General features: G+C 43.7%; 1 protein-coding gene and 1 long non-coding RNA gene across 3 annotated transcripts in view; one reads left to right on the plus strand and one right to left on the minus strand.

Moving 5' to 3' along the window:
- The window catches only part of Plxna2 (plexin A2), a 201,349-nt gene that overhangs the window by 38,270 nt on the left and 141,583 nt on the right, over positions 1–21,496 (minus strand). Inside the window, exons 10-12 of one of the 2 annotated variants that reach the window (XM_059281134.1) lie at positions 15,780–15,980; positions 13,829–13,925; positions 10,742–10,932 (exon numbers count right to left, since the gene is read on the minus strand). In XM_059281134.1, coding sequence (XP_059137117.1) covers positions 10,742–10,932; positions 13,829–13,925; positions 15,780–15,980 — 489 coding nt within the window. Of the gene's footprint in view, positions 1–10,741; positions 10,933–13,223; positions 13,730–13,828; positions 13,926–15,779; positions 15,981–21,496 lie in introns of those variants that run through there. The other variant, XM_059281135.1, reaches the window with a different exon arrangement.
- On the plus strand, positions 319–6,453 carry LOC131925780 (uncharacterized). Its single transcript, XR_009383335.1, has 2 exons — positions 319–763; positions 6,239–6,453. It is a non-coding gene; the product is annotated as an uncharacterized LOC131925780 (long non-coding RNA).

Below are 21,496 nucleotides of genomic sequence, written 5' to 3' on the forward strand. Positions count from 1 at the left end.
GTGGGAGAATACCTGAGAAGTTTCTTGCAGGTCAAGCTTGGCCAAGAGTGGTGGTGCTAAGGACAGGACCTTGAGGACCACCTCAAAGACCATGGCCAGACAGGATTTTCACCGCCCATTTCACCAATGGCACATTGACTATCTTGGGACAAAGATGACTGTACTTTTCTTAGCAACCTAATATTTAGCATACTGGCTAGCTCAGCCCAACCATCAACAAATATCCCCAATTCCCATTACTGAGAAATGCTGGTCTGTATAGAGTTCTAGAACAAATTGTGTTCTTTAACTATGACTGGAAGAAAGGGGTGCCTAAGTGTTGTTTGGGAGTGTTCTAGTGTATTCCAGTTCTAGTTCTAGCACAGTCACTCAGAATTCCTTCCCATAATTCTCTTATTTTAATTTAATCCAGTTTCTAATTTGACTCTTCAATGAGTGGAGAACTGAGCAGATACCTCCTCATCAAATCTTTCAGAGGCTAAAGATGGAACTTATACCCCCTGGCCTTCACCTCCTCTGCACCTGTTGTCTGTACCTCCTCTGAAGAGAGTTTTGGAAACTTTTACTGGGAGGGGTGGGTATTCTTTGCTCTGGATCCTGGTGTTTCTGTCATCCTCTCGGGCAGAGTGACCTATACAAAGCTAGGGTTTGAGTGAGTACTTAAGTAATCAATGTGCACTCAGGAGGGCCTGTGATTACATCATTTCTCTGCGTGTCATACACACCATTAATGAGTCTCACTGTGGGCAGCACCTAGCAGAAGGTAAACCTTGGGCATATTTCCTATGGCTTGTATTGTTTTTCTCCTTGAGGTTTCTTTCCCCATTTAGAGAACTTTTGCTATGGGGTTCTCTCCGTGTGTGTGTCTGTGTGTGTGTGTGTGTGTGTGTGTGTGTGTGTGTGTGTGTGTATGTATTTTCTTTTGGTCAAGCTCTCATTCATGTAACTCAGGCTGCCTTTGAACTTGTTGGAGATACTCCTGTTTCAGCCTCCTGAGCACTGCTATCACAGGCAGGTGCCACCATATCTACTCTATATTTGCATTTTAATGGGGCTTTAAGTTATCCTGTCACCTTGCCTTAAGATGATTGGTATCTAGTTGTGGAGGGGAAAGGTAGCCTGTGCTTTGCAGGATCTAAGAGAAACACTTTGGGGCTCAGTCTAGTAACAATAAACCCTGTCTATACTCTCTCAAACATGAAGTGGCTCAGCCAAGCCCTTGCCATGCACCTATTGATTAGCACATGTTAAGCCAGGATAATGGAGACAGCAGGGTGCTGTGGGATGTTCTGTCTGGCAAATGTGTTGCTGATTGGTCAATAAATAAATCACTGATTGGCCATTGGCTAGGCAGGAAGTATAGGCAGGACAAGGAGGAGAATAAAGCTGGGAAGTGGAAGGCTGAGTCAGAGAGACACTACCAGCTGCCACGATAACAAGCAGCATGTGAAGATGCCAGTAAGCCATGAGCCACGTGGCAAGGTATAGATTAATGGAAATGGATTAATTTAAGCTGTAAGAACAGTTAGCAAGAAGCCTGCCACGACCATACAGTTTGTAACCAATATAAGTCTCTGTGTTTACTTGGTCGGGTCTGAACGGCTGTGGGACTGGCAGGTGAGAGAGATTTGTCCTGACTGTGGGCCAGGCAGGAAAACTCTAGCTACAGCAGGGTATAGAAGAACACAAGCATGTCTTGGGTACAGCTCAAGGTCTCACAGTAGATGACTAATAAGAAAGTTCTAATTATTTTCTGGACCGCTAAAACATTTCAAACCTTTGGTTTGGTGATCCACTTCTCTACATGCTCAGACCTACCTCCACAGCTGTACAGTCAAATGGAGCCCTGGTGAGCACCCTAGAAACACTTCAGCTCAGTTTCTAGTCTTTCTGGACTCTGTCCTGTTTGTTTTCCTTTGTGGGTGCCATGACCTGGAAAGCAGCACAGTGCTGTTACAACTGCCCTCTTTCTTGCGGCCACTAATTGAACATTTCGAGGGAACTGTGCCACAAGCTGCTTAAGGGCAAGAGCAGATGCAGCAGATTAATTACAGATGGGGGGATCTAAAGGGCTGCATGAGGAAGCAGAATGGGAGGTGCTGGAGGTCTTAGGGGCTTGGCTGCTGAGGGAAGTGATTAGGATGGCTGCATACAACCACAGATGCAGGCAGGGCCTGGGTAGGGCCTTGGAGGGGCAGTTTGGGCCTCCCTCAGAGTCAGAGGAGCTTGATGGAAGATTCTCAAAGCTTGGCTTGCACTCTAGAAACACTGTCTTCTTTAGGACTATCTCCTGGCTTATAGGGACAAGGAGTAATAAGACAAATTGTCCATCACCTCCAAGGAATGGGAGATTTCTCTGATAATGATGCCTGCTGTTTCTTTACTTATGAAGTGCTCAGAATGAGACAGAAATTTCACCTGGGACTTTATATATTGTATCCTACTTAGGGCTAAAAACAAGTTACTAGGGCAGAGCTGTTATTATTCCCATTTCACAGGTATAGAATAGTATTCCAGGGAGGTTAAATAACCAGCTCAAGATTGCACATGGAATGACAGAATGCAGTGGGTCTATCCAATATGTGTATTTAGTCTCCGTGTAACACAGTCTGAGCTAATTGTTCCCAACCCTGCAGAGACCAAGTCATCAACTATGAGCATCTATCTGCTTTAGTCTCTGCTCAGCACCAGCCTCTTTCTCTCAGCTGAGGCTGTGCCTTCCTGTTTTATCAGGAGCCCTGTTGTTGGCTTTGATGCTCACCATCTTTTCTTCTGCTCTATCCATTTTGTGTTTCCCACCATCCATCTTCTCCCTGTCCATACTCCTAATTTGGCTTGCCCCATACTCTCTACTCATGTATGCTTGGCCTCCCAAGATGATGCTGAGGGTGGGACTTCTGGCTTTCTTCCCATCTTAGCAGTGGCTGGAAGAGCTTGGTTTGGCTCCTTTCTCTCTTCTGTCTCTATATAAAGAATAATATTTGTCTAAGTGAGCTTAAGAGAGACAAGGATGATGCCCAGGTCAAACATGGGCAGTGGGTGCTGTGTAATATTATTTAACTATGTAAAGATGTGCTACATTTGTTTATGCTGTGGAATATTACTCTAACTGTGTAAAGATGTGTTACATTTGTTTATGCTGCATTTGTTTAAGGAAGTAAGGATGTGTGTTTAATTATGTGAAGATGTGTTGCATCTGTTTCACCTTGCTTGCCTAAGGTACCTGATTGGTTGAATAAAGAGCTGAACAGCCAGTAGCTAGGCAGAGAAAGGGTAGGCAGGGCTGGAAAGTAGAGAGAATAAATAAGAGGGGAAACATAGGCTAGGGGAAGAATGAAGAGGAAGGAGGAGGAGAGAACGAGGGAGACACCTGGGACCAGAAGCCAGGTAGCTGCAGCCAGCAGACATAAGAAGCAGTAAAAGTAAGATATACAGAAAGAATGAAAAGTAAAAAACCCCAAGGCAAAAGCTATATAATAAGAAACAAGTTAGTTAGTTAAAAGAGCTAGCCAGAAACAAGCCTAAGCTAGGCCGAGCATTTATAACGAATAAGAAGTCTCTGTGTCATGATTTGGGAGCTGGTTAGTGGTCCAAAAGAGGGGGGAGGGGCTCTGAAGTCAAGCAGCTGAAGGTCAAACAACTGATGTAATGTCAAGAAAGTTGTCATTGTTTATAACCTTCATCTTTAAATTGTGCTTAAGAAGAGCTATCAATCAGTATTGCATTCAATGAGTGTAGCTATTATTTTTTTTTATCACCATCTGAGAACTAAAAAATTCATGCAGAGACAATGCTAGCTTAGGGCTGAAGGAAAAATGGCTTTGCTTTTTATGAGCTTCCTAGGCAGATGGGCAATGCCCTTGGTGGGGACTTGATTCAAGTGCACATCCTGCCTTGTGGCATTTGTTGCTGTCTCTCTGTGACATGTGCAGCCCTCACTATAGTCTTCATGTCAATCTCCTTTTCTGAGGTTACAGGAGGAAGGAGAGACTGATGTCAGAACCTTGTGGGTGGGCAGGAGAAGTATTCCCACCAGTGTATTAGATGCTCTGTGTCAGAGATTGGGTTATAGGAGCAGAGAGATGGGTATGTGTTGGTATATAGCCATCTCTTCCTTCTTCATAATCCTTCCTTCCTATAGCATTGTGTGCTCTTGATGATGCCAACTGTACACATGCAAGTTTCCATTCTACCCTGGCCTCCCAAACACATTTAGACACTGAGTCCCTGATAGCAAATGATCATGTGCTTTTCCATGTTTGTGTGCACACATGCATGTATGCGTGCATTCATTTATGCATGCGTGCATGTGTGATACATGCATGCCTACAAGTACACATTCTTCAGAATCACTATAGCTGACTGAGGAGCTCTGCAGGAATCTATGGCTTCAATGGTTCCAGCTCTCCTGCCTGGGGTGACTCCTTGCTAGCGCTGTCTTAGCTGATAGTACATTCAAAACCTAATTGTTATCTCAGCAGAGTAACTCCATTATTCATTCTGACACCATCCCCCGTTAGCTGTTTGTTGCAGTGATGTTATATTAATGAGGCCTGCAAATAAATGAACAGGAGATCAGAGTGCTGGCTTGTTTCTCAGGAAAGCTGGCTGACTTCTTTATTGGTAACTTTCCAATGAGTCACTCCAGCCCTGTGCAGGTGGATTTTGGTCTTTCTTAAAAATATGTGGTGCAGCTGTTTGGCTAAATACTTACAACTGTCCTAGCTTCTCAAGCAGTTCCACAGATGCATTAGCATCTGAAAGAGTCTGAGTAAAAACAATCTCCTTGAAATTATTTGGGACATGGAAAGCAGGGGCAACAGGAGGGATGGATCACCTCAAACTAGTACAATATCAAAAATTATTTATCCTTCGTTTTGGAGGACAATATATACTGTTTCATACTTGATTTTTCTATCCCAATTCCATACCTGAGATAGTTAAATAGAATTTCTATTCCATAAGCATGGACTAGTGAGGCTGGAGAAGTTACTGAGGTTGAAAATTTTAGTAAGTGAAATTTATACAGTGGTCAATGAAGAAATTGCCTAGTGTCAGTACATCCTTACTGGGAAATGCAGCACACAGCATGTGGTTTTAGAAACACATAGGCATATTCTTTCAAATTTCAAATGTGGTAGGTTTTCAGTCTGCCTGAGGTGCCACCTCTGTGATTCCTTCTGTCTCTCAAGACTTCTGTGCCTTGCTTAGCCTGATCGCTGTCCTAGCCTGCAGGTGCACACCATTTGGGTTCTGTCCTTTGGGTTCTCCCACTAGATAGAGATGCCTCGGAGATCAGATCTCAACCCAGGGAACCTAAGATTCACTTCTACCACTATTGCACTGGTGGACAAAGACCAAAAACAATTCCATGCCACATAATACTCAGAGGAGGCATTAAATAAATGACTATGCCTAAAGGGAAAATTACGGTTGCTTTAAGCTCACATACACCCCAAATTCTCAAATTGTTTCCCATACTCATATAAATGAGGTTGAACTTGATTATGTGTAGGAAGACAATTAAGTACCAAAGGGTGCTGAAGTACTCAGTAAGTCTGACATCTGTTGGTGTCTTTCAAGAAGATCTGACATCAGATGGGCACAAGATACCCTCTGCTGCAATGACAACAGAGGCCTAGTTTTCAACCTCTGTATTGTTGCTAACCAGATGTGTGACTTTGGATAAATTATTGACTTTCGCAAGCACCATTCCCCCAGCTCGTACAATAATTACAACTATCTTGTTTGGAGGGTGAGAATGAACGGTCTACAGAACAGAGTCATATTAAATGAAAGCTATCATTATTGTCAAGCCCCAAATTAGAATTTTGTCTCCTGATTGTCTGAGGTGGTGTCTTCCTTAGCTCTGGATACACTACTCTGCTGTAGTCCTATTTTTAGAGAAGAGACAGTTGCCTAGGGGGTGGGTGAAAAGTTCCTTTTCTAGGCTCTTTGGAGGGAGCAAAATGGCCCATGGAGAAGGCACCTTCCAATATCATCCAACTAGCCAGTGCTCAAGGTTGGGGCTGTGCTGGGGGGAGCTCTGCCTTTCCAGGTCTCAGTCAATCCTGTGGCAACCTCCAACTCAAGCACAGTGTCTGGCACACGGTGGTAACCAACTAAATATTCTCTGATGAAAGAATTTATTTCTCAGTGAGCTGTGACAATCTTTCTTGGAATTCTCATTTTGATGGGCTGAATCCTCCCCTTTATACGTTGAGGTTCTAATTCCTAGCACCACCACTGATACGCAGAGAGAATGTCATCATGTGAACACGAGGAAGAGGTGACAAGTATATAAGCTAGTGTGTCATCAAAGCACCAGTATCTGGAAGAGAGGCCTGCTGCAGATCTTCCCTCATAGCCCTCCCAGGAACCTGGACTGATCCACACCTTGATTTTGGACTTGTAGCTTCCAGACACCTGAGAAAAATATATTTGTTATGTGCATCCCCTTGTTTGTGTTCCTTTCTTAGGCTACTCTAGGAACTAAAAGCAGAGACCAGGGTGAGGGACCTTCACTGCATTTGTTTCAGAGCCCCTTTAAATCTTCAAGTTTCTTTTCCTGAGGACATACTCTTTTCCCTTTCTGCTGAATCCTGGCAGTTCACAGCTTCTTGGAACACATCTCTAGTTTGGGGACTCATAATAGTTTGGGACCTCATCATTGAGGTCCCACAAGGCTCTGAGGCCCAGGCTGGGGATATTATAGACATGGTTGGGTAGGCATGCTGTAGGCTTTCTAGTCCTTGGCACATCTGTTCCAGGGGTTAACATGTGCACAGAATCCTGGGTGACAGCCGGAAACAAAAGCAACCTTCCATGGGGACAGAATTATTATGCCATGAGCTGGTGAGAAGGAGCAAACAGTGAGTCCTGAGGTGGTCCTAACCTCTATATGCAAACTGGCAAATTCAATAGGCTGTACAACTTGTCCTGCATGGAGTATCTATAACAGATAGATCTTTAGGTATAGCCCTGGTTGCTATGGAGAGAGTAGGATAAGGAGGGTTAGGGAAGAATACAGCTATTCATATAATTCCTCATGAGCCCACTTCCATCTTTACAGTAGAAAATCTTTGAGGTCATCTCATTTATTTCTCTGTTCATATGCAGAAGAGCACTACTTGAAGCCATGCTTTGTTTCCACAGCTGGACATAGACCATCACAGATCCTTTTTTCCTCTCTGTTCTACAAGGATCATATAGTTAGTGGTTTGGGTTAGCTGCCCTAAGTGATGGTACTGAGGACAACATATTTTCTGAAGATAAGGGAGATATGTGCAAAGATTATCAATACACAGATGTCCCATAATTATGAGATTTCAAAAAAGAGCTATGCCAGCACAAAGAAATTATCCAAGAAAGTTGAAGAAAATGAGTTGATTCCTCTTAAAGATTACTTTGAATAAATTATTTATTCTTGCAAAAAATATGCCACAGAAAAGAGATTGTATTCTTTTAGGAGGGGGTATTTTATCAGGAGGTCTTCAGGGTTGTTTTGGTGATGTGAATACTGTTTTTTTTGGTTAAGGTAGGAGGATTGACCAGTTTTCCTCACTGAGAAGCTACTGTTGTTCCCGTTGCAATTAATAATCTTATGTGAAATAGCTCAAGATTGTGTAAGTATCCTATTTCTCATCAACTTTTACCTCATCTTTTCATCTAAGGACCATCCTTGCCTGAAACAGTTACAGTTATGCACATTAAGATTGTGACTTTCAGTTGGGCGGTGGTGGCACACACCTTTAATCCCAGCACTCAGGAGGCAGAGCCAGGCAGATCTCTGTGAGTTCAAGGCCAGCATGGTCTACAGAGCAAGATCCAGGACAGGCACCAAAACTACATAGAGAAACCCTGTCTTGCAAAACCAAAAAAAAAAAAAAAAAAAAAAAAAAAAAAAAAAAAAAAAAAAAAAAAAAAAAAAAAAAAAGATTGTGACTTTCTTTTTCCACAATTCTTTCTATATTTATTAGTTGGAATTCTAGTGTGAAGACATATCTCCCCTCCTATTAAATGTTCGTCTATTCACATCAGCAAGAACTGTGGATTCTTATTTCCTTCAGATCCCCCTTCAGGTTGGTTTCTGTGTTCTTTTTCTTTTAATGGTTCTTGCCCAAAGTATCCAGCCTGAATTAAACCATGAGGAAACATTAGGTATATCCAAATTTAGGGACACTACAACATAACTAGCCTAGACTCTTTAATACCATGAAGGTCACAGAAGGGCATTATTAGGACTGTAGATTAAAAGACTAAAGGGAGAAGACAATGTCATAATGGAACGTCACACTGGTTCTCAGATTAGACCTTAGAATGGATTTTGGACCAGAGAAAGGATGTCACTATGACAATTGGGAAAATACTAATAAGGCATGTATGTCAGTTGACATTACTGGATCAACATTAACTGATAATTACATTATGCTTCTGTAAGATAACTTTGGAAAACCTGGGTAAAGAAGATATGAATGTTCTTTGTAGTATTTTTGTATCTTTTTATAAATATGAAATTATTTCATAAGTAACCAGTTAGAAGAAACACAATGACTTACAGGTGAAGGAAGGTCTGGTGGGGGTAAGGGATACAACATCAAAGAAAATAGGACAGATAACAGTCTAGTCATTACAGGCCTGGGTACTCCCTGCCATTTGTCCTATCTAGAGTGATGTCCCTGAGCGGGTTTGGAGGATAGTACAGATTTGTCTCTTCTTAAAGATGCCCTTTTATATCTCAACATCCTCAACATGAAAATTACCATTAGGAGTCTTGGGACACCTTCTTTTGCTGATACATTCACTGGAAAAAAAATCAATTATAGCCTAATTACCTCAGGAGGTTAATTAGTCTCCTGTAATTTGGGTGTCCTCTGTGAACCCAGCAGCCTGTCCTCAGTCTGTGAACAGGGTGGGTGGTAGAGGCAGAGGCTTCCCTGTGAGCAGCTAGCCTTAGGGTTTATAGAAGCTCCAGCCAGGCTGAGAGCAGACAGCCACCAGGCTTTGCAGTCCCAGAGCCTGTGGAGGTAGGAAGTGTTTGATGATGACAGAATCTCTCCGGATTTAAGCTCCAGACACCACAGGCATTGACAGCAGAAAGACATATTGCAAAACATGGAACAATAAAAGTTTTCAGGCTGGACGTTGCCAGAAACCACTAGAACAGATAAGGCACAGCGCTCCAAGGATGTCAAGATGCTAGCTGTATGAGGGCAGGGGCTGAAGCGGGCCAGTATGTCAGTCCTCTTTCAATTTTCTTCCCTCAGAAAAGTCAGTGGGCCTGGTCACTGGCCACATCTGAATGTAAGCTGGTACTAAAGCTACTCCCTGTTTGCGGGCAGGGTCTACACCTGTGTAAGCTTATCCTGTCGCAGAACAACACCATGAGGTAGCACTTCTCTCCCCTCCACGTCAACTACATTCTTCTCCACAGACACTCACATACAAAATGGCACACTGCACTTCCTTCCCATGGTCTCGTGTTCAACTTCTGTGGAACTTTGGGGCCTCACCTTGGTGATTTGGGGGTTGAGGCATTTGGCACAGTGTACTCTCATGTGGAGGAGGGGGGGGGTCACATCTATCTGGTCTATACTAGCAATGGGCTGGATATTAATTAAGGTGAAGCACCACTAACTGTATATTCCTTTGGTAAATCATGAAGAATTTTAAAGTATCTTTGTAATTAAATCTGAGTTTAAATGCTGGTGCTGCCTCTTATCTGCTGTATGAATTTGGGACTCATTTTTCTCCTCTGTGAAATGGAGCTGAGAAAACTCCCTACAGTTGCTATGAGAATTAAATATATCGAAGTCAAGCATGTTAACTAAATATCTGCTCTCTGTTCAGTCCATCTGAAGGCTACAACAGCTCTTGATCTTGAGGTTTTTGTTTTCCTTAAACTGATTAGGTCAGAAAGGAATTCAAGAAGTTTCCCAGCATTCCATGAGACAGGGAAAAGGAGCACGGCTTTGAGGGGAAATGATGCAGAGACGGGGACAGTGCATCAGCTCAGGGAAGATGAAGACAGGAATAGTTTCTTTCTGATATCATAAGCTCTGCAGACCACCATGGAACCTGCCAAAGCCTTTGTTCTTAATAGAGAATACACAATTTAGATTCAAAGAAAAGTAACAGTTATTGATGGGGGGACAGCTGACAGCAACCAGAGTTAAATACAACCGTGCCTCTCCAGACCACTCACACCCAAGCAGTTGTTCTTTCTCTCCCTATCACTAATTCATCCTCCTTTGCAATGTGCTATTTTGGAAACATTATTTTTTAAATATAATTAATTACTTTATTCACTCCCATGAAAATGCACAAAACAAATTGGGACCAAGAAAAAATCCTGAGAAATGGTATTTGGCTAACATATGGCCTGTCTACTTCTCCAGTTTCCAATTTTGCACCTCTGAACTAGCTATAGTTCCCCAAATAGCATCTTTAATGAGAAAAGCCAAAGCTGCTTTCTGAAATCTTCCTCTACCATGGAGTCAATGTCTTGTCCTTGTCTGGCTCAGCCTCCCTCATATGCATGGGTATACAGACATATATACACATCATGCACTGCATTGTGGCATAGACCATATTCCTGTCACTTATGCATGTTCCTAGACACACACACCAAGACCTTGCATATCTCTCCACCAAATATACCATCTTCAGGAATTCATCCATAAATACATTTTTTTCATATGTCCCTGGCTGTCCCTTTCTCTTTTGGAAGTTGGAGACTTACCTCTGTGATTTGGGGATTGGAGCATTTGACATTTTGGCTGGACCAGTCAAGCCAGGGGCTAGAAGTGCTGGGGCAGTGTTGGTGGAGGGTACATCTGCGCTCATCACTGCACCAGCCACACTCGAACTTGTGGTCAGCCTTGAGGCAGAGGCCACAGCTTTCCCGCTGGGCTGCACACTTGTAGAGATGTACTGCAAAGAGAGGGAGCTGTCATGGATAGGACTGCAGAAGCTCACCACATACCCTCTGTTTGTAGGTGTAACAGATCTGCCCCAACCACAGACAACATCAGGGATCACCACCACTGCAAGAGTAAAACATGGAGAGTGAATAAGGTGACTAGGCAGTCATCTAGAGGTACAGTAGAAAATAATAGGTTAAAGGTTTCTGCTTCTAGACTGAATCATATCCCTGCTTTAATTGTGGCTTCTCTACTTCCTATCAGTGTGACAAAGTATTTAACTTCTCTGATTCTTGTTTATCTATCTCTAACGTGGAGAGAATAGTTGGTTTGGGGGAGGTTTGAATGAAATGTTGTACAGTGAGTATTCAGCAATGCCTGTGATATACTAGATGCTATATACACACACCTATTATCTTTTCTTTGAACTCTAACAGTATTCTTAAGCTACTGTCTCTCACAAATTAGAGAAGTGAACTCATTTCTTCATTGCAGGTAAAAATGAAGTTAAAAAGAATCATATTGACTCTCCTAGCTTACTATGGGTACTAGTCTCAAGCCCGAATCCTGATGTAAACCTTGCTGTGCTGCTGATGGTGGGTCCTGAGAAGAGAAGAATTAAAGAAAGTCCAGGTGGCTGAAGTAGGAGGCATGCTAGCAAGGAAAGCATGACACAGCCCTATCACAACCAGTGTAGATGAAGAATATGTCCCCAGAGAGGACAAACTAGTTCTTGATAGGTCACATGATCATTCTGCAAACCTTTTGCTTTGCTTTTTCTCTAACTGATTTGGAGGCCCTAGAGGAACTAGCTATCAAGTATAGTTGTGGCATGAGCCCTGGGTTTAGTCCTTTCTTGTTAGTACTAGGAATTCAGAGCTCCAAGCAAATTCTCCAGATGAATATAATTAGCTCATGGATTCAGCATCTAAAAGTAGATACATTTGTACAGGTATAGACTGACATTTTGTTATCATTACTTAATAACTAACATGCACAACTCTCTTCCCCACATTTATATTCAATTATACATTGTAAGTCATCTAGAGATGTTTGTGGTTAGGTGCAAATACTATGCCATTCTGGAGGTTCCTGAAATAATCCCATGGTGGATATTGAGCAATGACTCAGAAAGTCACTTTTCATCTTTTCTAGCCAAGTTGTCCTAAGCTTTTTGACCTGCCTTTGTGCCTCTGCTGGAGGTCAGGTACATTCCCCAAGGGAGATGCATTTTTCATTCTTCCATAGCACTCCCTGATACCTCCGTTCGATTCAGCTTCCCGGTTCTAGCTGCACAGACCATTCAGCATCCTAAGTTTAAGTACTCTTATGCCTGTGGTCCCCAAGGCACTGGACAGGTGAAGGGAATCTGAAATTGAGCAAGTACTTGCAAGGCATTTATAAATCTGGATCATGTAGTCTTTAGCCATGAGCTCCGCAAATCCTCAGCAAGACCTTAAGCAGTGGTCTTCCTTTCCTCTAGGGCCTGCGTGAAGACACTAGGATGTAGTCTAAACTTGCAGGGTTCAAGTAGAAGCACCAGCAGTGAAACTTGGTTTGCTGAGTTTGGGAACCTGAATATTTAAACACAGTAGCCCACTGAACCCAATTCATGTAGAGCATTCTCAGACACTAAGGATCTAGTAGACACATATGTGAAGGGATGAGGAGGCTGCTTGTGCATCTACAGAACCTTGTAGATGTCAGGAGAGTCTGATGTAACAGTCTGGACCTGGCCATTTTCCTCCAGGTTCTGGGTACAACCTCTGGGCTCTAACTGATCTAACATGGCAAGGAAAATATCTCTTATCTTCTAGTGGTGAAAAAGATCTAGTTTAGGAGCAAGCAAACACAAACTACCTGTACTGAAGTCTGTCTTGCAATGTAGGTTGCATTGACTTTAACAGTGTACCTTGGACAAGAAGCTGTCTGTGTTCCATAGACGCTGAGGCATCTGCAGACCCTATCCTTCCATTAACTGCCCTTCTGGTGCTCAGGGGGTGACCCAGGAGTTGAAGCAGAGGCTATGACAATTCCATTTACTTGAAACATAATAGGATATATGGCTCTCAATGGGGGAAGGGCTTCAAATCCCACTCAGAGCCCAGCAGCAGTGGCTTGCTTGTGTGTGTACTAAGTTGGATGCCAGCTCTGAAGTCAGACTGTCTCAGCACTTAACTATATGACTCAGCTTCACCATCTATAGGATGGGAATAATAATAGCATACATTTAGAGTTACTAAGTAATAAAAAGAACTCAAATGAATTGTTTAATGAATGCTTTATATGATACGTGTTCAGTAGTTGGGTCATTCTGAAGGGCTGCCCTGAGGGTGGGCCTGCCAGGACCTGCTTTCTGGATGAGTGAATGAGAGCTTATAGGGTAGGAGCCTTAGAGTTTCCCTCTTGCTCTAACCTCCCTCCTCCCCTTATTGAGCTTCTCTGCTCCAGTGAGCCTGAGTTAGCATAGGAATCCCTCGCCAGTCTCAGGACTACAGCACAGACATACAAGCCTTCTTTGTGCTGTGAAAGTGACCAGGGCTGGGAACACGGGAAGGAGAGCCTGCATGAAAGCAGTATCTCCATTTCCAGGGAAGCTGGCAGGATGCTCTGCCTGCTGTTCTCCTAGGTCAGGTTCCACAGATACTTCAAAGCTACCAGGAGCCAGAGAACAGTGCAGAAGAACGGGCAAGCCGCTTGGCGGATGCTCTGGTTGTAATAAAACAGGGCTCCCAACAGGACTCCTTTGATGGCTTCAAATGTTGCTTTAGGAGTCTCTGAAGAGCTCTTCTGGCAGAGGGAGTGTCCTATTCAAGGCACAGCAGCAGTCAGTTCTGATCTCCCGAACCCCAGCCTTTCCCAAGGTCATGAAAAGATCAAACTTGCACCCGGAAGCAGCTGCTTACCTTTCAGGTCCTGAGGGTTGTCAATGATGAAGTTGCCATTCCACACCACAGCGAAGTCCACTGCTAAATTGCTGATGTCCATCCCATCATACTGGTACTGCAGGGAGAAGACAGGAGCACACATCTCTCAAGGCTGTCTGTCATAGTAAGTCAGACTGCAAAGCAACTCCCCAGGCTGCCCAAAGGGACCCTATGATACCTTGTCCCTGACTTGTAGTCAGTAAGGCTACCAGGAGCTTTCCTAAGCCTCTGGTTTAGCCTTCAGTTCTTTCTGAAATCTGAAAAAGCTCAGGTCTCCATCTCTACCCCTTTCTCCTGCTGAATCCATCAGCTCTAAACACACTTGCTGAAGACCCTCTTTGTATATCGGTTGAGTCTGTATCTCAAAAGGAATGTTGCTTTCTCCCTACAACTGCCACTCTTTCAGCTTACCCTTGTTCATTAAGTCTAGTTCTCATTCATCCTCCCTGTGTCTTTTCTTATGTCCCTCCCAGTCCCCCACACCCCCAGCCTTGGACTCCTGATGTTGCTATTTTCTGTCTTTAGTGTGGCACTTTCCAGGAACTACAATGCATTCTTTCATGGGTGCATTTATTCTCTCTAGAGTCTACTTTTGGGGACTCAAAGTTAATGTCCTCACTGGTCTCTCACACCTAGAGCCTATAACAGGGCATGTGGCAACAGTTGTGGAGTGGCTGGTTGGTCTCTTAGGTGTATGGGATGAGTTTTTGATGTGTTTGTGTGTATGTGCATAATGCATATGGAGGCCAGAGGCTGAGGCTGGGTGTCTTCCTTAATTATTCTCCCATTTTCTGAGATTGGGCTGGAGTTCATAGATTTTGCTAGACTGGCTGCCAAATGGGCTCCAATGATCTTCCACCATTCCACCCCCAGCACTGGGATTATAGTTGAGTCTTTGTGACCAGCATTTTTATGTGGGTATGGGGGATCCAAATTCAGGTCCTCAAGCTTGGGTGGCAGGCACTCCACTGACTGTGCTGTTTCCCCAGCCTTGTGCTCCCCCTCTGCAGATAGGTTTTACTTGGATTAGTGTCTAATAAAGAAAGTGCTCACATCTTCCTGGGGATCTCATAGCACATCAGAAAAAAATCCCTAGAGAGGCTGAGTCTTCTGTTCTTTGGACCTCACAGAGGATCTTCAAGCCCTTCACAACCTCCTGGGTGGCCCCATCCTCACTGTACCCTGTTAAGTCTCCTGGGCAGCCCCTCTTTATGGCTGCCCATTTCTGGTCACTTAGCTCTGGAGGGCACGCCACCATTGCTCTCCTGCCCAGCCTTCCATTGCCTTCTCCTTTGTTGTGCTCTCTTTCTCAGCCTGGCTTCCTGCACACTTGGCACCGATTACAAATTCTATCAAACGCTTGTGACCCCAGAATCTGACAGCTCCCTGATAAGAGGCCCAGATTCTCTTTATCTCTCCCAGGCGAATTAGCTTCCCTCAACACCTTTGTCACGTCCCTCATCTCTGAGCTGACCCCCCACAGTCAGAGACAGGGAGTTAGCAGATAAAAAGATCTTCTCTGGGCTGGAATTATAATTAAACACCTCCTGCTTTCTGTCCACCATTCTGGGCAGGATTAACCCTTTTGGCTCCTGAAATGCTACATCTCTTTCCTCTCCTCCCACCCCTTTCTGCCCATTCTCACCCCAGTGATGCCCGCCAGTATTCTCATATATTGCATGGGGATAGGGTGTTGGTGGGGTTGATTCCTTTTGGCAGAAATTTCCCCAATGGCAAAAATGTGTTCTTTAACTTCAGAAGGAACCTCCAAATTTCAACTTCTGCCATTAAGGTTCCCTTGAGAGTTCTCTCCTCTGAGAACAAGGCTCACTGCCTCAGGGTGCTTACAGGTTTCTCTGTCCCTGGTAATGTGGGCACTGCCTGTGATCCTACATGATCTAAGGTCTTGGCATATGTGTGAGCTGCTTACCGAGCTGTTTTGGCACTGCACACTGGAACTGTTGAAGCGCAGGGCAGGGACTCGGTGTACAGCCCCTTGGATGTTGAGCACACACTCATAGCCCCGCTGGCCAGACTGGGGCTGGGGAAGGTTCCGGGCCTTGAGGGTGATTGGTTTCACTTCTCCAACTGGGATCAGAATCTCCTCCGTGGGCACAAGCTGGGGACAGTCCTAAGTGAACAAGCAGAGAGCTCCATTAGTTCTCAGAGTTAAGCCTGAAGAGGGGTAGAACCTAATGCCAGTCAGGAACTTCCTGTTTCCAGGTGGGTAGCCCATGAGAAGAGCTGCACCTTATTTAAGAGGTATGTTGAGTCAGTAGGGGATGAAATCTTTTCTTCCTACTGGGCTTTGATATTGTCAACACTATTCCACAAGGCATCCTAATCTTGGTGGTGTGTATTACAATTTAGGAATTAACTTTCAAACATCCTTATGGCAAACTGTGGGTTTTATCTCTGGAGACTAAATGAAAGAGCCTCCATGGGTTCATGTCCCCAGCTCAGACACCCCACCTCTGGTTTTATCTGGTTCCCCAGCCCCTTGGCCCTTTACATTGTCTGATGCCTGAGGCAGCGGTTATCTACAGCCTCAGCGTCTCAGTTCCAGCTGAGCCAGGCTTTCCAGGAGGGGGATCAAGTACCCACCCAACCCTCCAGATATGCTCTAAATCCTTGCTCTGGCCTTTTATCTCATTTCATTACCATGTGTGAATGCTATGCTGCTTTGGGAAACAAAATCCAAATAGGGAAGTGTGGTAGGGAGGGGCCATGAGGAGGATGCATGAGAGAGAGGAGGAGAGATCAGTTTTCCTCCATTGTGTCTGGAGGCAGAGGTCCAACATAATGGAGTCTTATTGCCTTCTCTGCCCCCTACAGGGGGGATGTGGAAACTCTTCACATGGAAACATGTCTAATATGCAGGGATCAGTTAGGGAGTTTTTGAAGGAGGCTCCACCTTCCCTGTTCTCTGGACACTAGTTCCTAGAGGGACTTTGGGAACATGTTGGGGCTCATGTGGCTACAAGAGGATATTGCTGGTATTTTCTGCCTGACTTTCTGCAAGGTATGGACAGTCTCAGATTCCAGATAGCAGAAGCCATCCCTGTTAGAAGCCTTGTGTAACACAGGCTGTTGAGCAATTGTAATCTCTACTGAAGATCTACAGAGCTAGTCAGCTCCTTTGTGTGGACATACACAGTCCCTTTTTTTTTTCTTCAGATTCCAGCTGTAAACCTATTATACTCTGGTCTGTATTTGCCTCTAAACCTGTTCATTCTTGTACATCAAAGTCTGGACATACTGAACACATAGTTCTGTAGTGCCATTTCTCATACTAACACTAAACCTGGACCTTTATACATGCTTTTCTCCTTATCAAAGACTAACTTCTACCCACCACTGCCGTCTTCTTCCTGCCCTCTGCTCTACCTCAACTTAGTCAGATAGCTGAGCATCAAATACCCAGCTTTCCAACTTGGCTCAGGAAGGCTGGACGACCCTTTCCCACACTGGCTTCACACAGAACTCTAGGTGTTGCCCCATGTTTGCACTGAATCTGTGGGGCTACAATTCCTGTGGACTTGTTTTTCTTGCTGGGCTGTGATCTTCTGAAGGATCTGAACTTTTCCACCCCACATTCCAAGTCTTCATCTTATGTCAGATGTGTAGTGGATACTTAGCCATTGTTTGCAGGAGGGTGAATGTAAAGAAGAAAATAAAATAATAGACAAAAGAATTCTGTAGTTTCTTTTTCATTTTAAGTTTGGAGGCTGGTAAGAGATAAGGGAAACTTGAGAAGCAATTTGATTCCCAAGCTAGGACTCTAGGTGGCCACGGTTTCTGGAGTTCCATAATTTCCTAAAGGCACAGCCTTATCTATTGAGGAGTATGACCATTTATACAGAGCTGGAGCCTGGGGAATTTCCTATTTAACCCTGTCTGGGAGGACTAGAAAGACTTCCAGGGTAAGCTGGCCACTCCTGCCTGCCAGTCACTGCATAGGAGGATTCCAGCAAGCAGCATTTCTGAGAGGGACTGGATTAGAAGGAATACCAGAACAGATGGGTCCTAGTTCAGGTGCCAGTTGCTCAAGCTGCCGACTCATAAACCTGCTCTTTAGTGCTCTTTTACTTTCATCCCCTGCAGGCACTTTTGACAGAGTCTTTCACAGATTTATAGCCAGGAAACCCAGGTATCACACTGAAAAGAAGAACATCCAGTCAGCAGCTAAAAATCTAGCCAGAATCTAACAGGTTAGAATTTATGATAGAAGTAAGTCTGATGTATAATGCTGTGGGGTGTGTGTGTGTGTAGGCTTGGAGAAAGAGCGGAGAGACAGACAGACAGACAGAGACAGAGAGAGAGAGAGAGGAGATTAATTCAGATTTGGAACCAAGTGCTATAAAAGACAAATTCTTGTTTCTCTAATGAGTTCAGAAAACAAATTTAAATTTCAGGAGGCCTAGACTCTTAAAGATATGCTTTTGGAAGTATGATGTCTCAGGTCAGCAAATAAGACTGTAGAATCCTTTAAACCTTTAATGACAAAAATTTCCCCATAATTGTCCCTCCGTATCCATTGATTCCGTCAACCAAGGACCAAAGATATTTGAAAAATAAAAGTTATACCTGTACTAAGGACCAAAGATATTTGAAAAATAAAAGTTATACCTGTACTAGATATATACAAGGACCCCACTGTGATTATCTCCCAAATAAAGAAAGCAGCTGCCCATACAGCATTGATACAGAGTGATAGATTCTGAGTAATCTAAAGATCATTTAAGATACAGGACAGAATGTGTATGGTTTTATGAAAATATCACATGGTTTAACAGAGGGGACTTCACATCTGTAAAAGGTTCTGGAACTAGTCCTTGTCCTCTATGACTGTGGAGGGATAGCTGAATATACTCAATGTATATCTAGCTTAGAGGTTGGCAAGTCATGGGCAGAAGTTATTTATAAATTACATTTTTTCAAAGAATAGAATTTTAGAAAACTTCTGCATGCTCTCTTAGGTCTTTTAAAATTAGTTTTAAAGATGATGAATAGGCTCTTTCCTAATACCTAACATGCTCAAGATTGGCCTAGTAGCAAAAGGATGCATTGGGCTTTGTTTATTTGGCAGTCGCTCTGGGGCCAGATAGAAAAGGACTTTTCATCTATTCCTAGGGTAGAAAGAAGTGGTTGGTGTTCCCAGCACACAATCTGCATCTTTGGCAACAAAAAAGATGTAGACCTGGTCTGTGAGATGGATCCATGAGATAACTGGATAAAGGGAAGGAGTTTGGGGTAGAAAGGACAATGGTAAGGCCAAGGGCAGAGGCAAGAGAATCGACAGCCAGGAAGTCTCAAGAGTTGTTGCAACTTCAGTACATCTGGGGCTTGGGAAAGTGACAGGTTCCATCTGAAGCCATTCCTATGCCACTTCTTTCTGTACACACACACACTGGAGTGAGAGAAAGGGAGAGGAGGAGAACAAGGAGAGAGGGAAAGAGAGAGAGGAGAGAGAGAGAATGTTTTCGTCCTAAGGACAAAAAACAAAAAAACAAAAAAACAAAAACAAAAACAAAACCCAATAACCATAAATAACTTTTTTGTAGAATGTTAAGATGTTCATTAACATTCTTAAAATACTGTTGGCCCCTGTTGACCCTGAAGACTTCCCAATAATAACTTTAGGTCATCTTATCTCCTCTGTCTATCCCCCACTGGAGCCAAGTCTTCTCAGTAGGTATTTCAGTTTAAATGAAGGTGAACAGATGCCTTGTTTGGGAACATCCCAGGGCTGGGTAAGAGGCAGGGCCACAGCCTTGCTGCCCACTCAGTTAGGTTGGGATCCCCCTGATTTTGTGCTGAGGACTTGTTAGTTCTCAAAAGTACTTCTTCCATGTGGAAATGGCATTATCTTCACCCACTGGACTTCAAAGAGTGAGAGCAGCCAGCATCCTGGGAAGCTAATCGGATTTATTTAGTTCTATTTTTCCCTTGGGATGGGTGTAAAGAAGATATTTATGTATCTACATCTCACTAGGTCTGTTCCAGCTGTGGAAGGAGATGAGCTTTCAAGGCTGATAGCTGTACATATTCCTGTGCACACTACCTGCTAACACTGTGTTGCAGGGAGATAGAGGTCTAGGTAGTCTGTCAGAAAGCTGGAGGGCTCTAAGTGGGAGAGGGCACAGTGAAGATGAAGCTTAGCACCTTCAAAGGGCTTGAGATGGTCCGGATGAAGTTCTGCTTCTTCATGTACAAAATGGTTTTAGTAATACCTGACAACTAGATTACATAAAAGAGGGTATGCAGTGATTGTGTGGTAACAGGCTGGGTTAACAACTGTTAATATGATTACTGTGTGTTGCTTGTATACGTACATATGTGGCAGAGTCAGGAGATTCTAGCTTGTTCAAAGGCACTTTAGATTGAGTTCTGATATCTGCATTTGTCAGACCAACCATCAGAGGAATATTGAGCCTCAGTTTTGTCTGTTACAGAATCAGATTAACAAATAGTCAAAAGTACATGAAATTTATTTACAAATAAGGTGATGCACACATGAAAAACACCCAATAGATATGAGCTACTGTATTCCTGTTTCAGAACTGCATGTGCTGTGGCTCAGATTATCAGTTCTTCCTTGTCAGGCACAAGCATATTGGCCCAGAAGCTCCTGAAAAATGGCCCTTCTGACCCTTCCATGGGAAGTAGTTCCATCTGTGGAGATAGATTTGTGTTGGTCCAGCCACAACTGAACCTTCATGACCAACAGCAAGGGGTCAGATCAAAGTCATGCCTGCAACCATAACTGTGGCCATGGAGACCAACATGCTTACAGGCCCCAATTTTCTGAGAGAGCAAATTAGTCAGTTTTTTCTGGATGCTGAATTCTCCACAGCCTTGGGCAATACCCCTAAATTGCTGGCATTCTGGTTACTACAGATGTCAAATAAGAGTTATGTGAAACTGCATTCAGCTTAGAGAATCAACTGAAATGCCATCTGTCAATGGTTCTCAATCTTCAGCTTCATCTGGGATTGCACCCAAACCCAAGAATTTGAATTTCTAGCAAGTTTGCAGGTGATGCTGATGGCACAGTCCTGGGAAGGCACACTGAGAACTGTGCCACAGGTGCAGAACTATGAACACATGAGGCGTGACCGTTGCAGTGCTGCTAATCGGTGGTGCTAATTGGCGGTGCTAATCAGTGATACATTGCTTCTGCAAGTATACAGGCATGAAATTTTGATTCAAAGTTGGAGGAGGGGCTTGATGGAATTGGAAAAAAAAGATATCCTAGTAATCCCAAAATGATATATAAGGATTTACAACCCCTAAAAACAACTTGACCCAAGCTGGACACACACATTTTTGTTATTCTTCAAACTTTGGGGAATAGGGTCCCCTAAAGCAGAGGTTTGAACAGAAAAAAAAGCTAAGCCTGGAAGCCATTGACCAGGAAGGAATGTGTTATAAAAAGATTCAGTTGTATTTTAGGACTTTGAGAAAGTGGCCCTAAGCCACTATGCTGGGAAACTGCCCTCCACTTCCTTTGCTGAGTCAAGCCAGCAGGATGGATTCTGGGCTTCCCTCACAGCCTCCATTCAGTACTTGTGCGGTACCAATAGCCAGCATGCATGAGGACAAGAGAGCAGCTCCCTATACAATCTGATGGGGAGATAAAGGGGA

Source organism: Peromyscus eremicus, chromosome 15 (assembly GCF_949786415.1).
Source record: "Peromyscus eremicus chromosome 15, PerEre_H2_v1, whole genome shotgun sequence".
Taxonomy (NCBI): Eukaryota; Metazoa; Chordata; class Mammalia; order Rodentia; family Cricetidae; genus Peromyscus; species Peromyscus eremicus.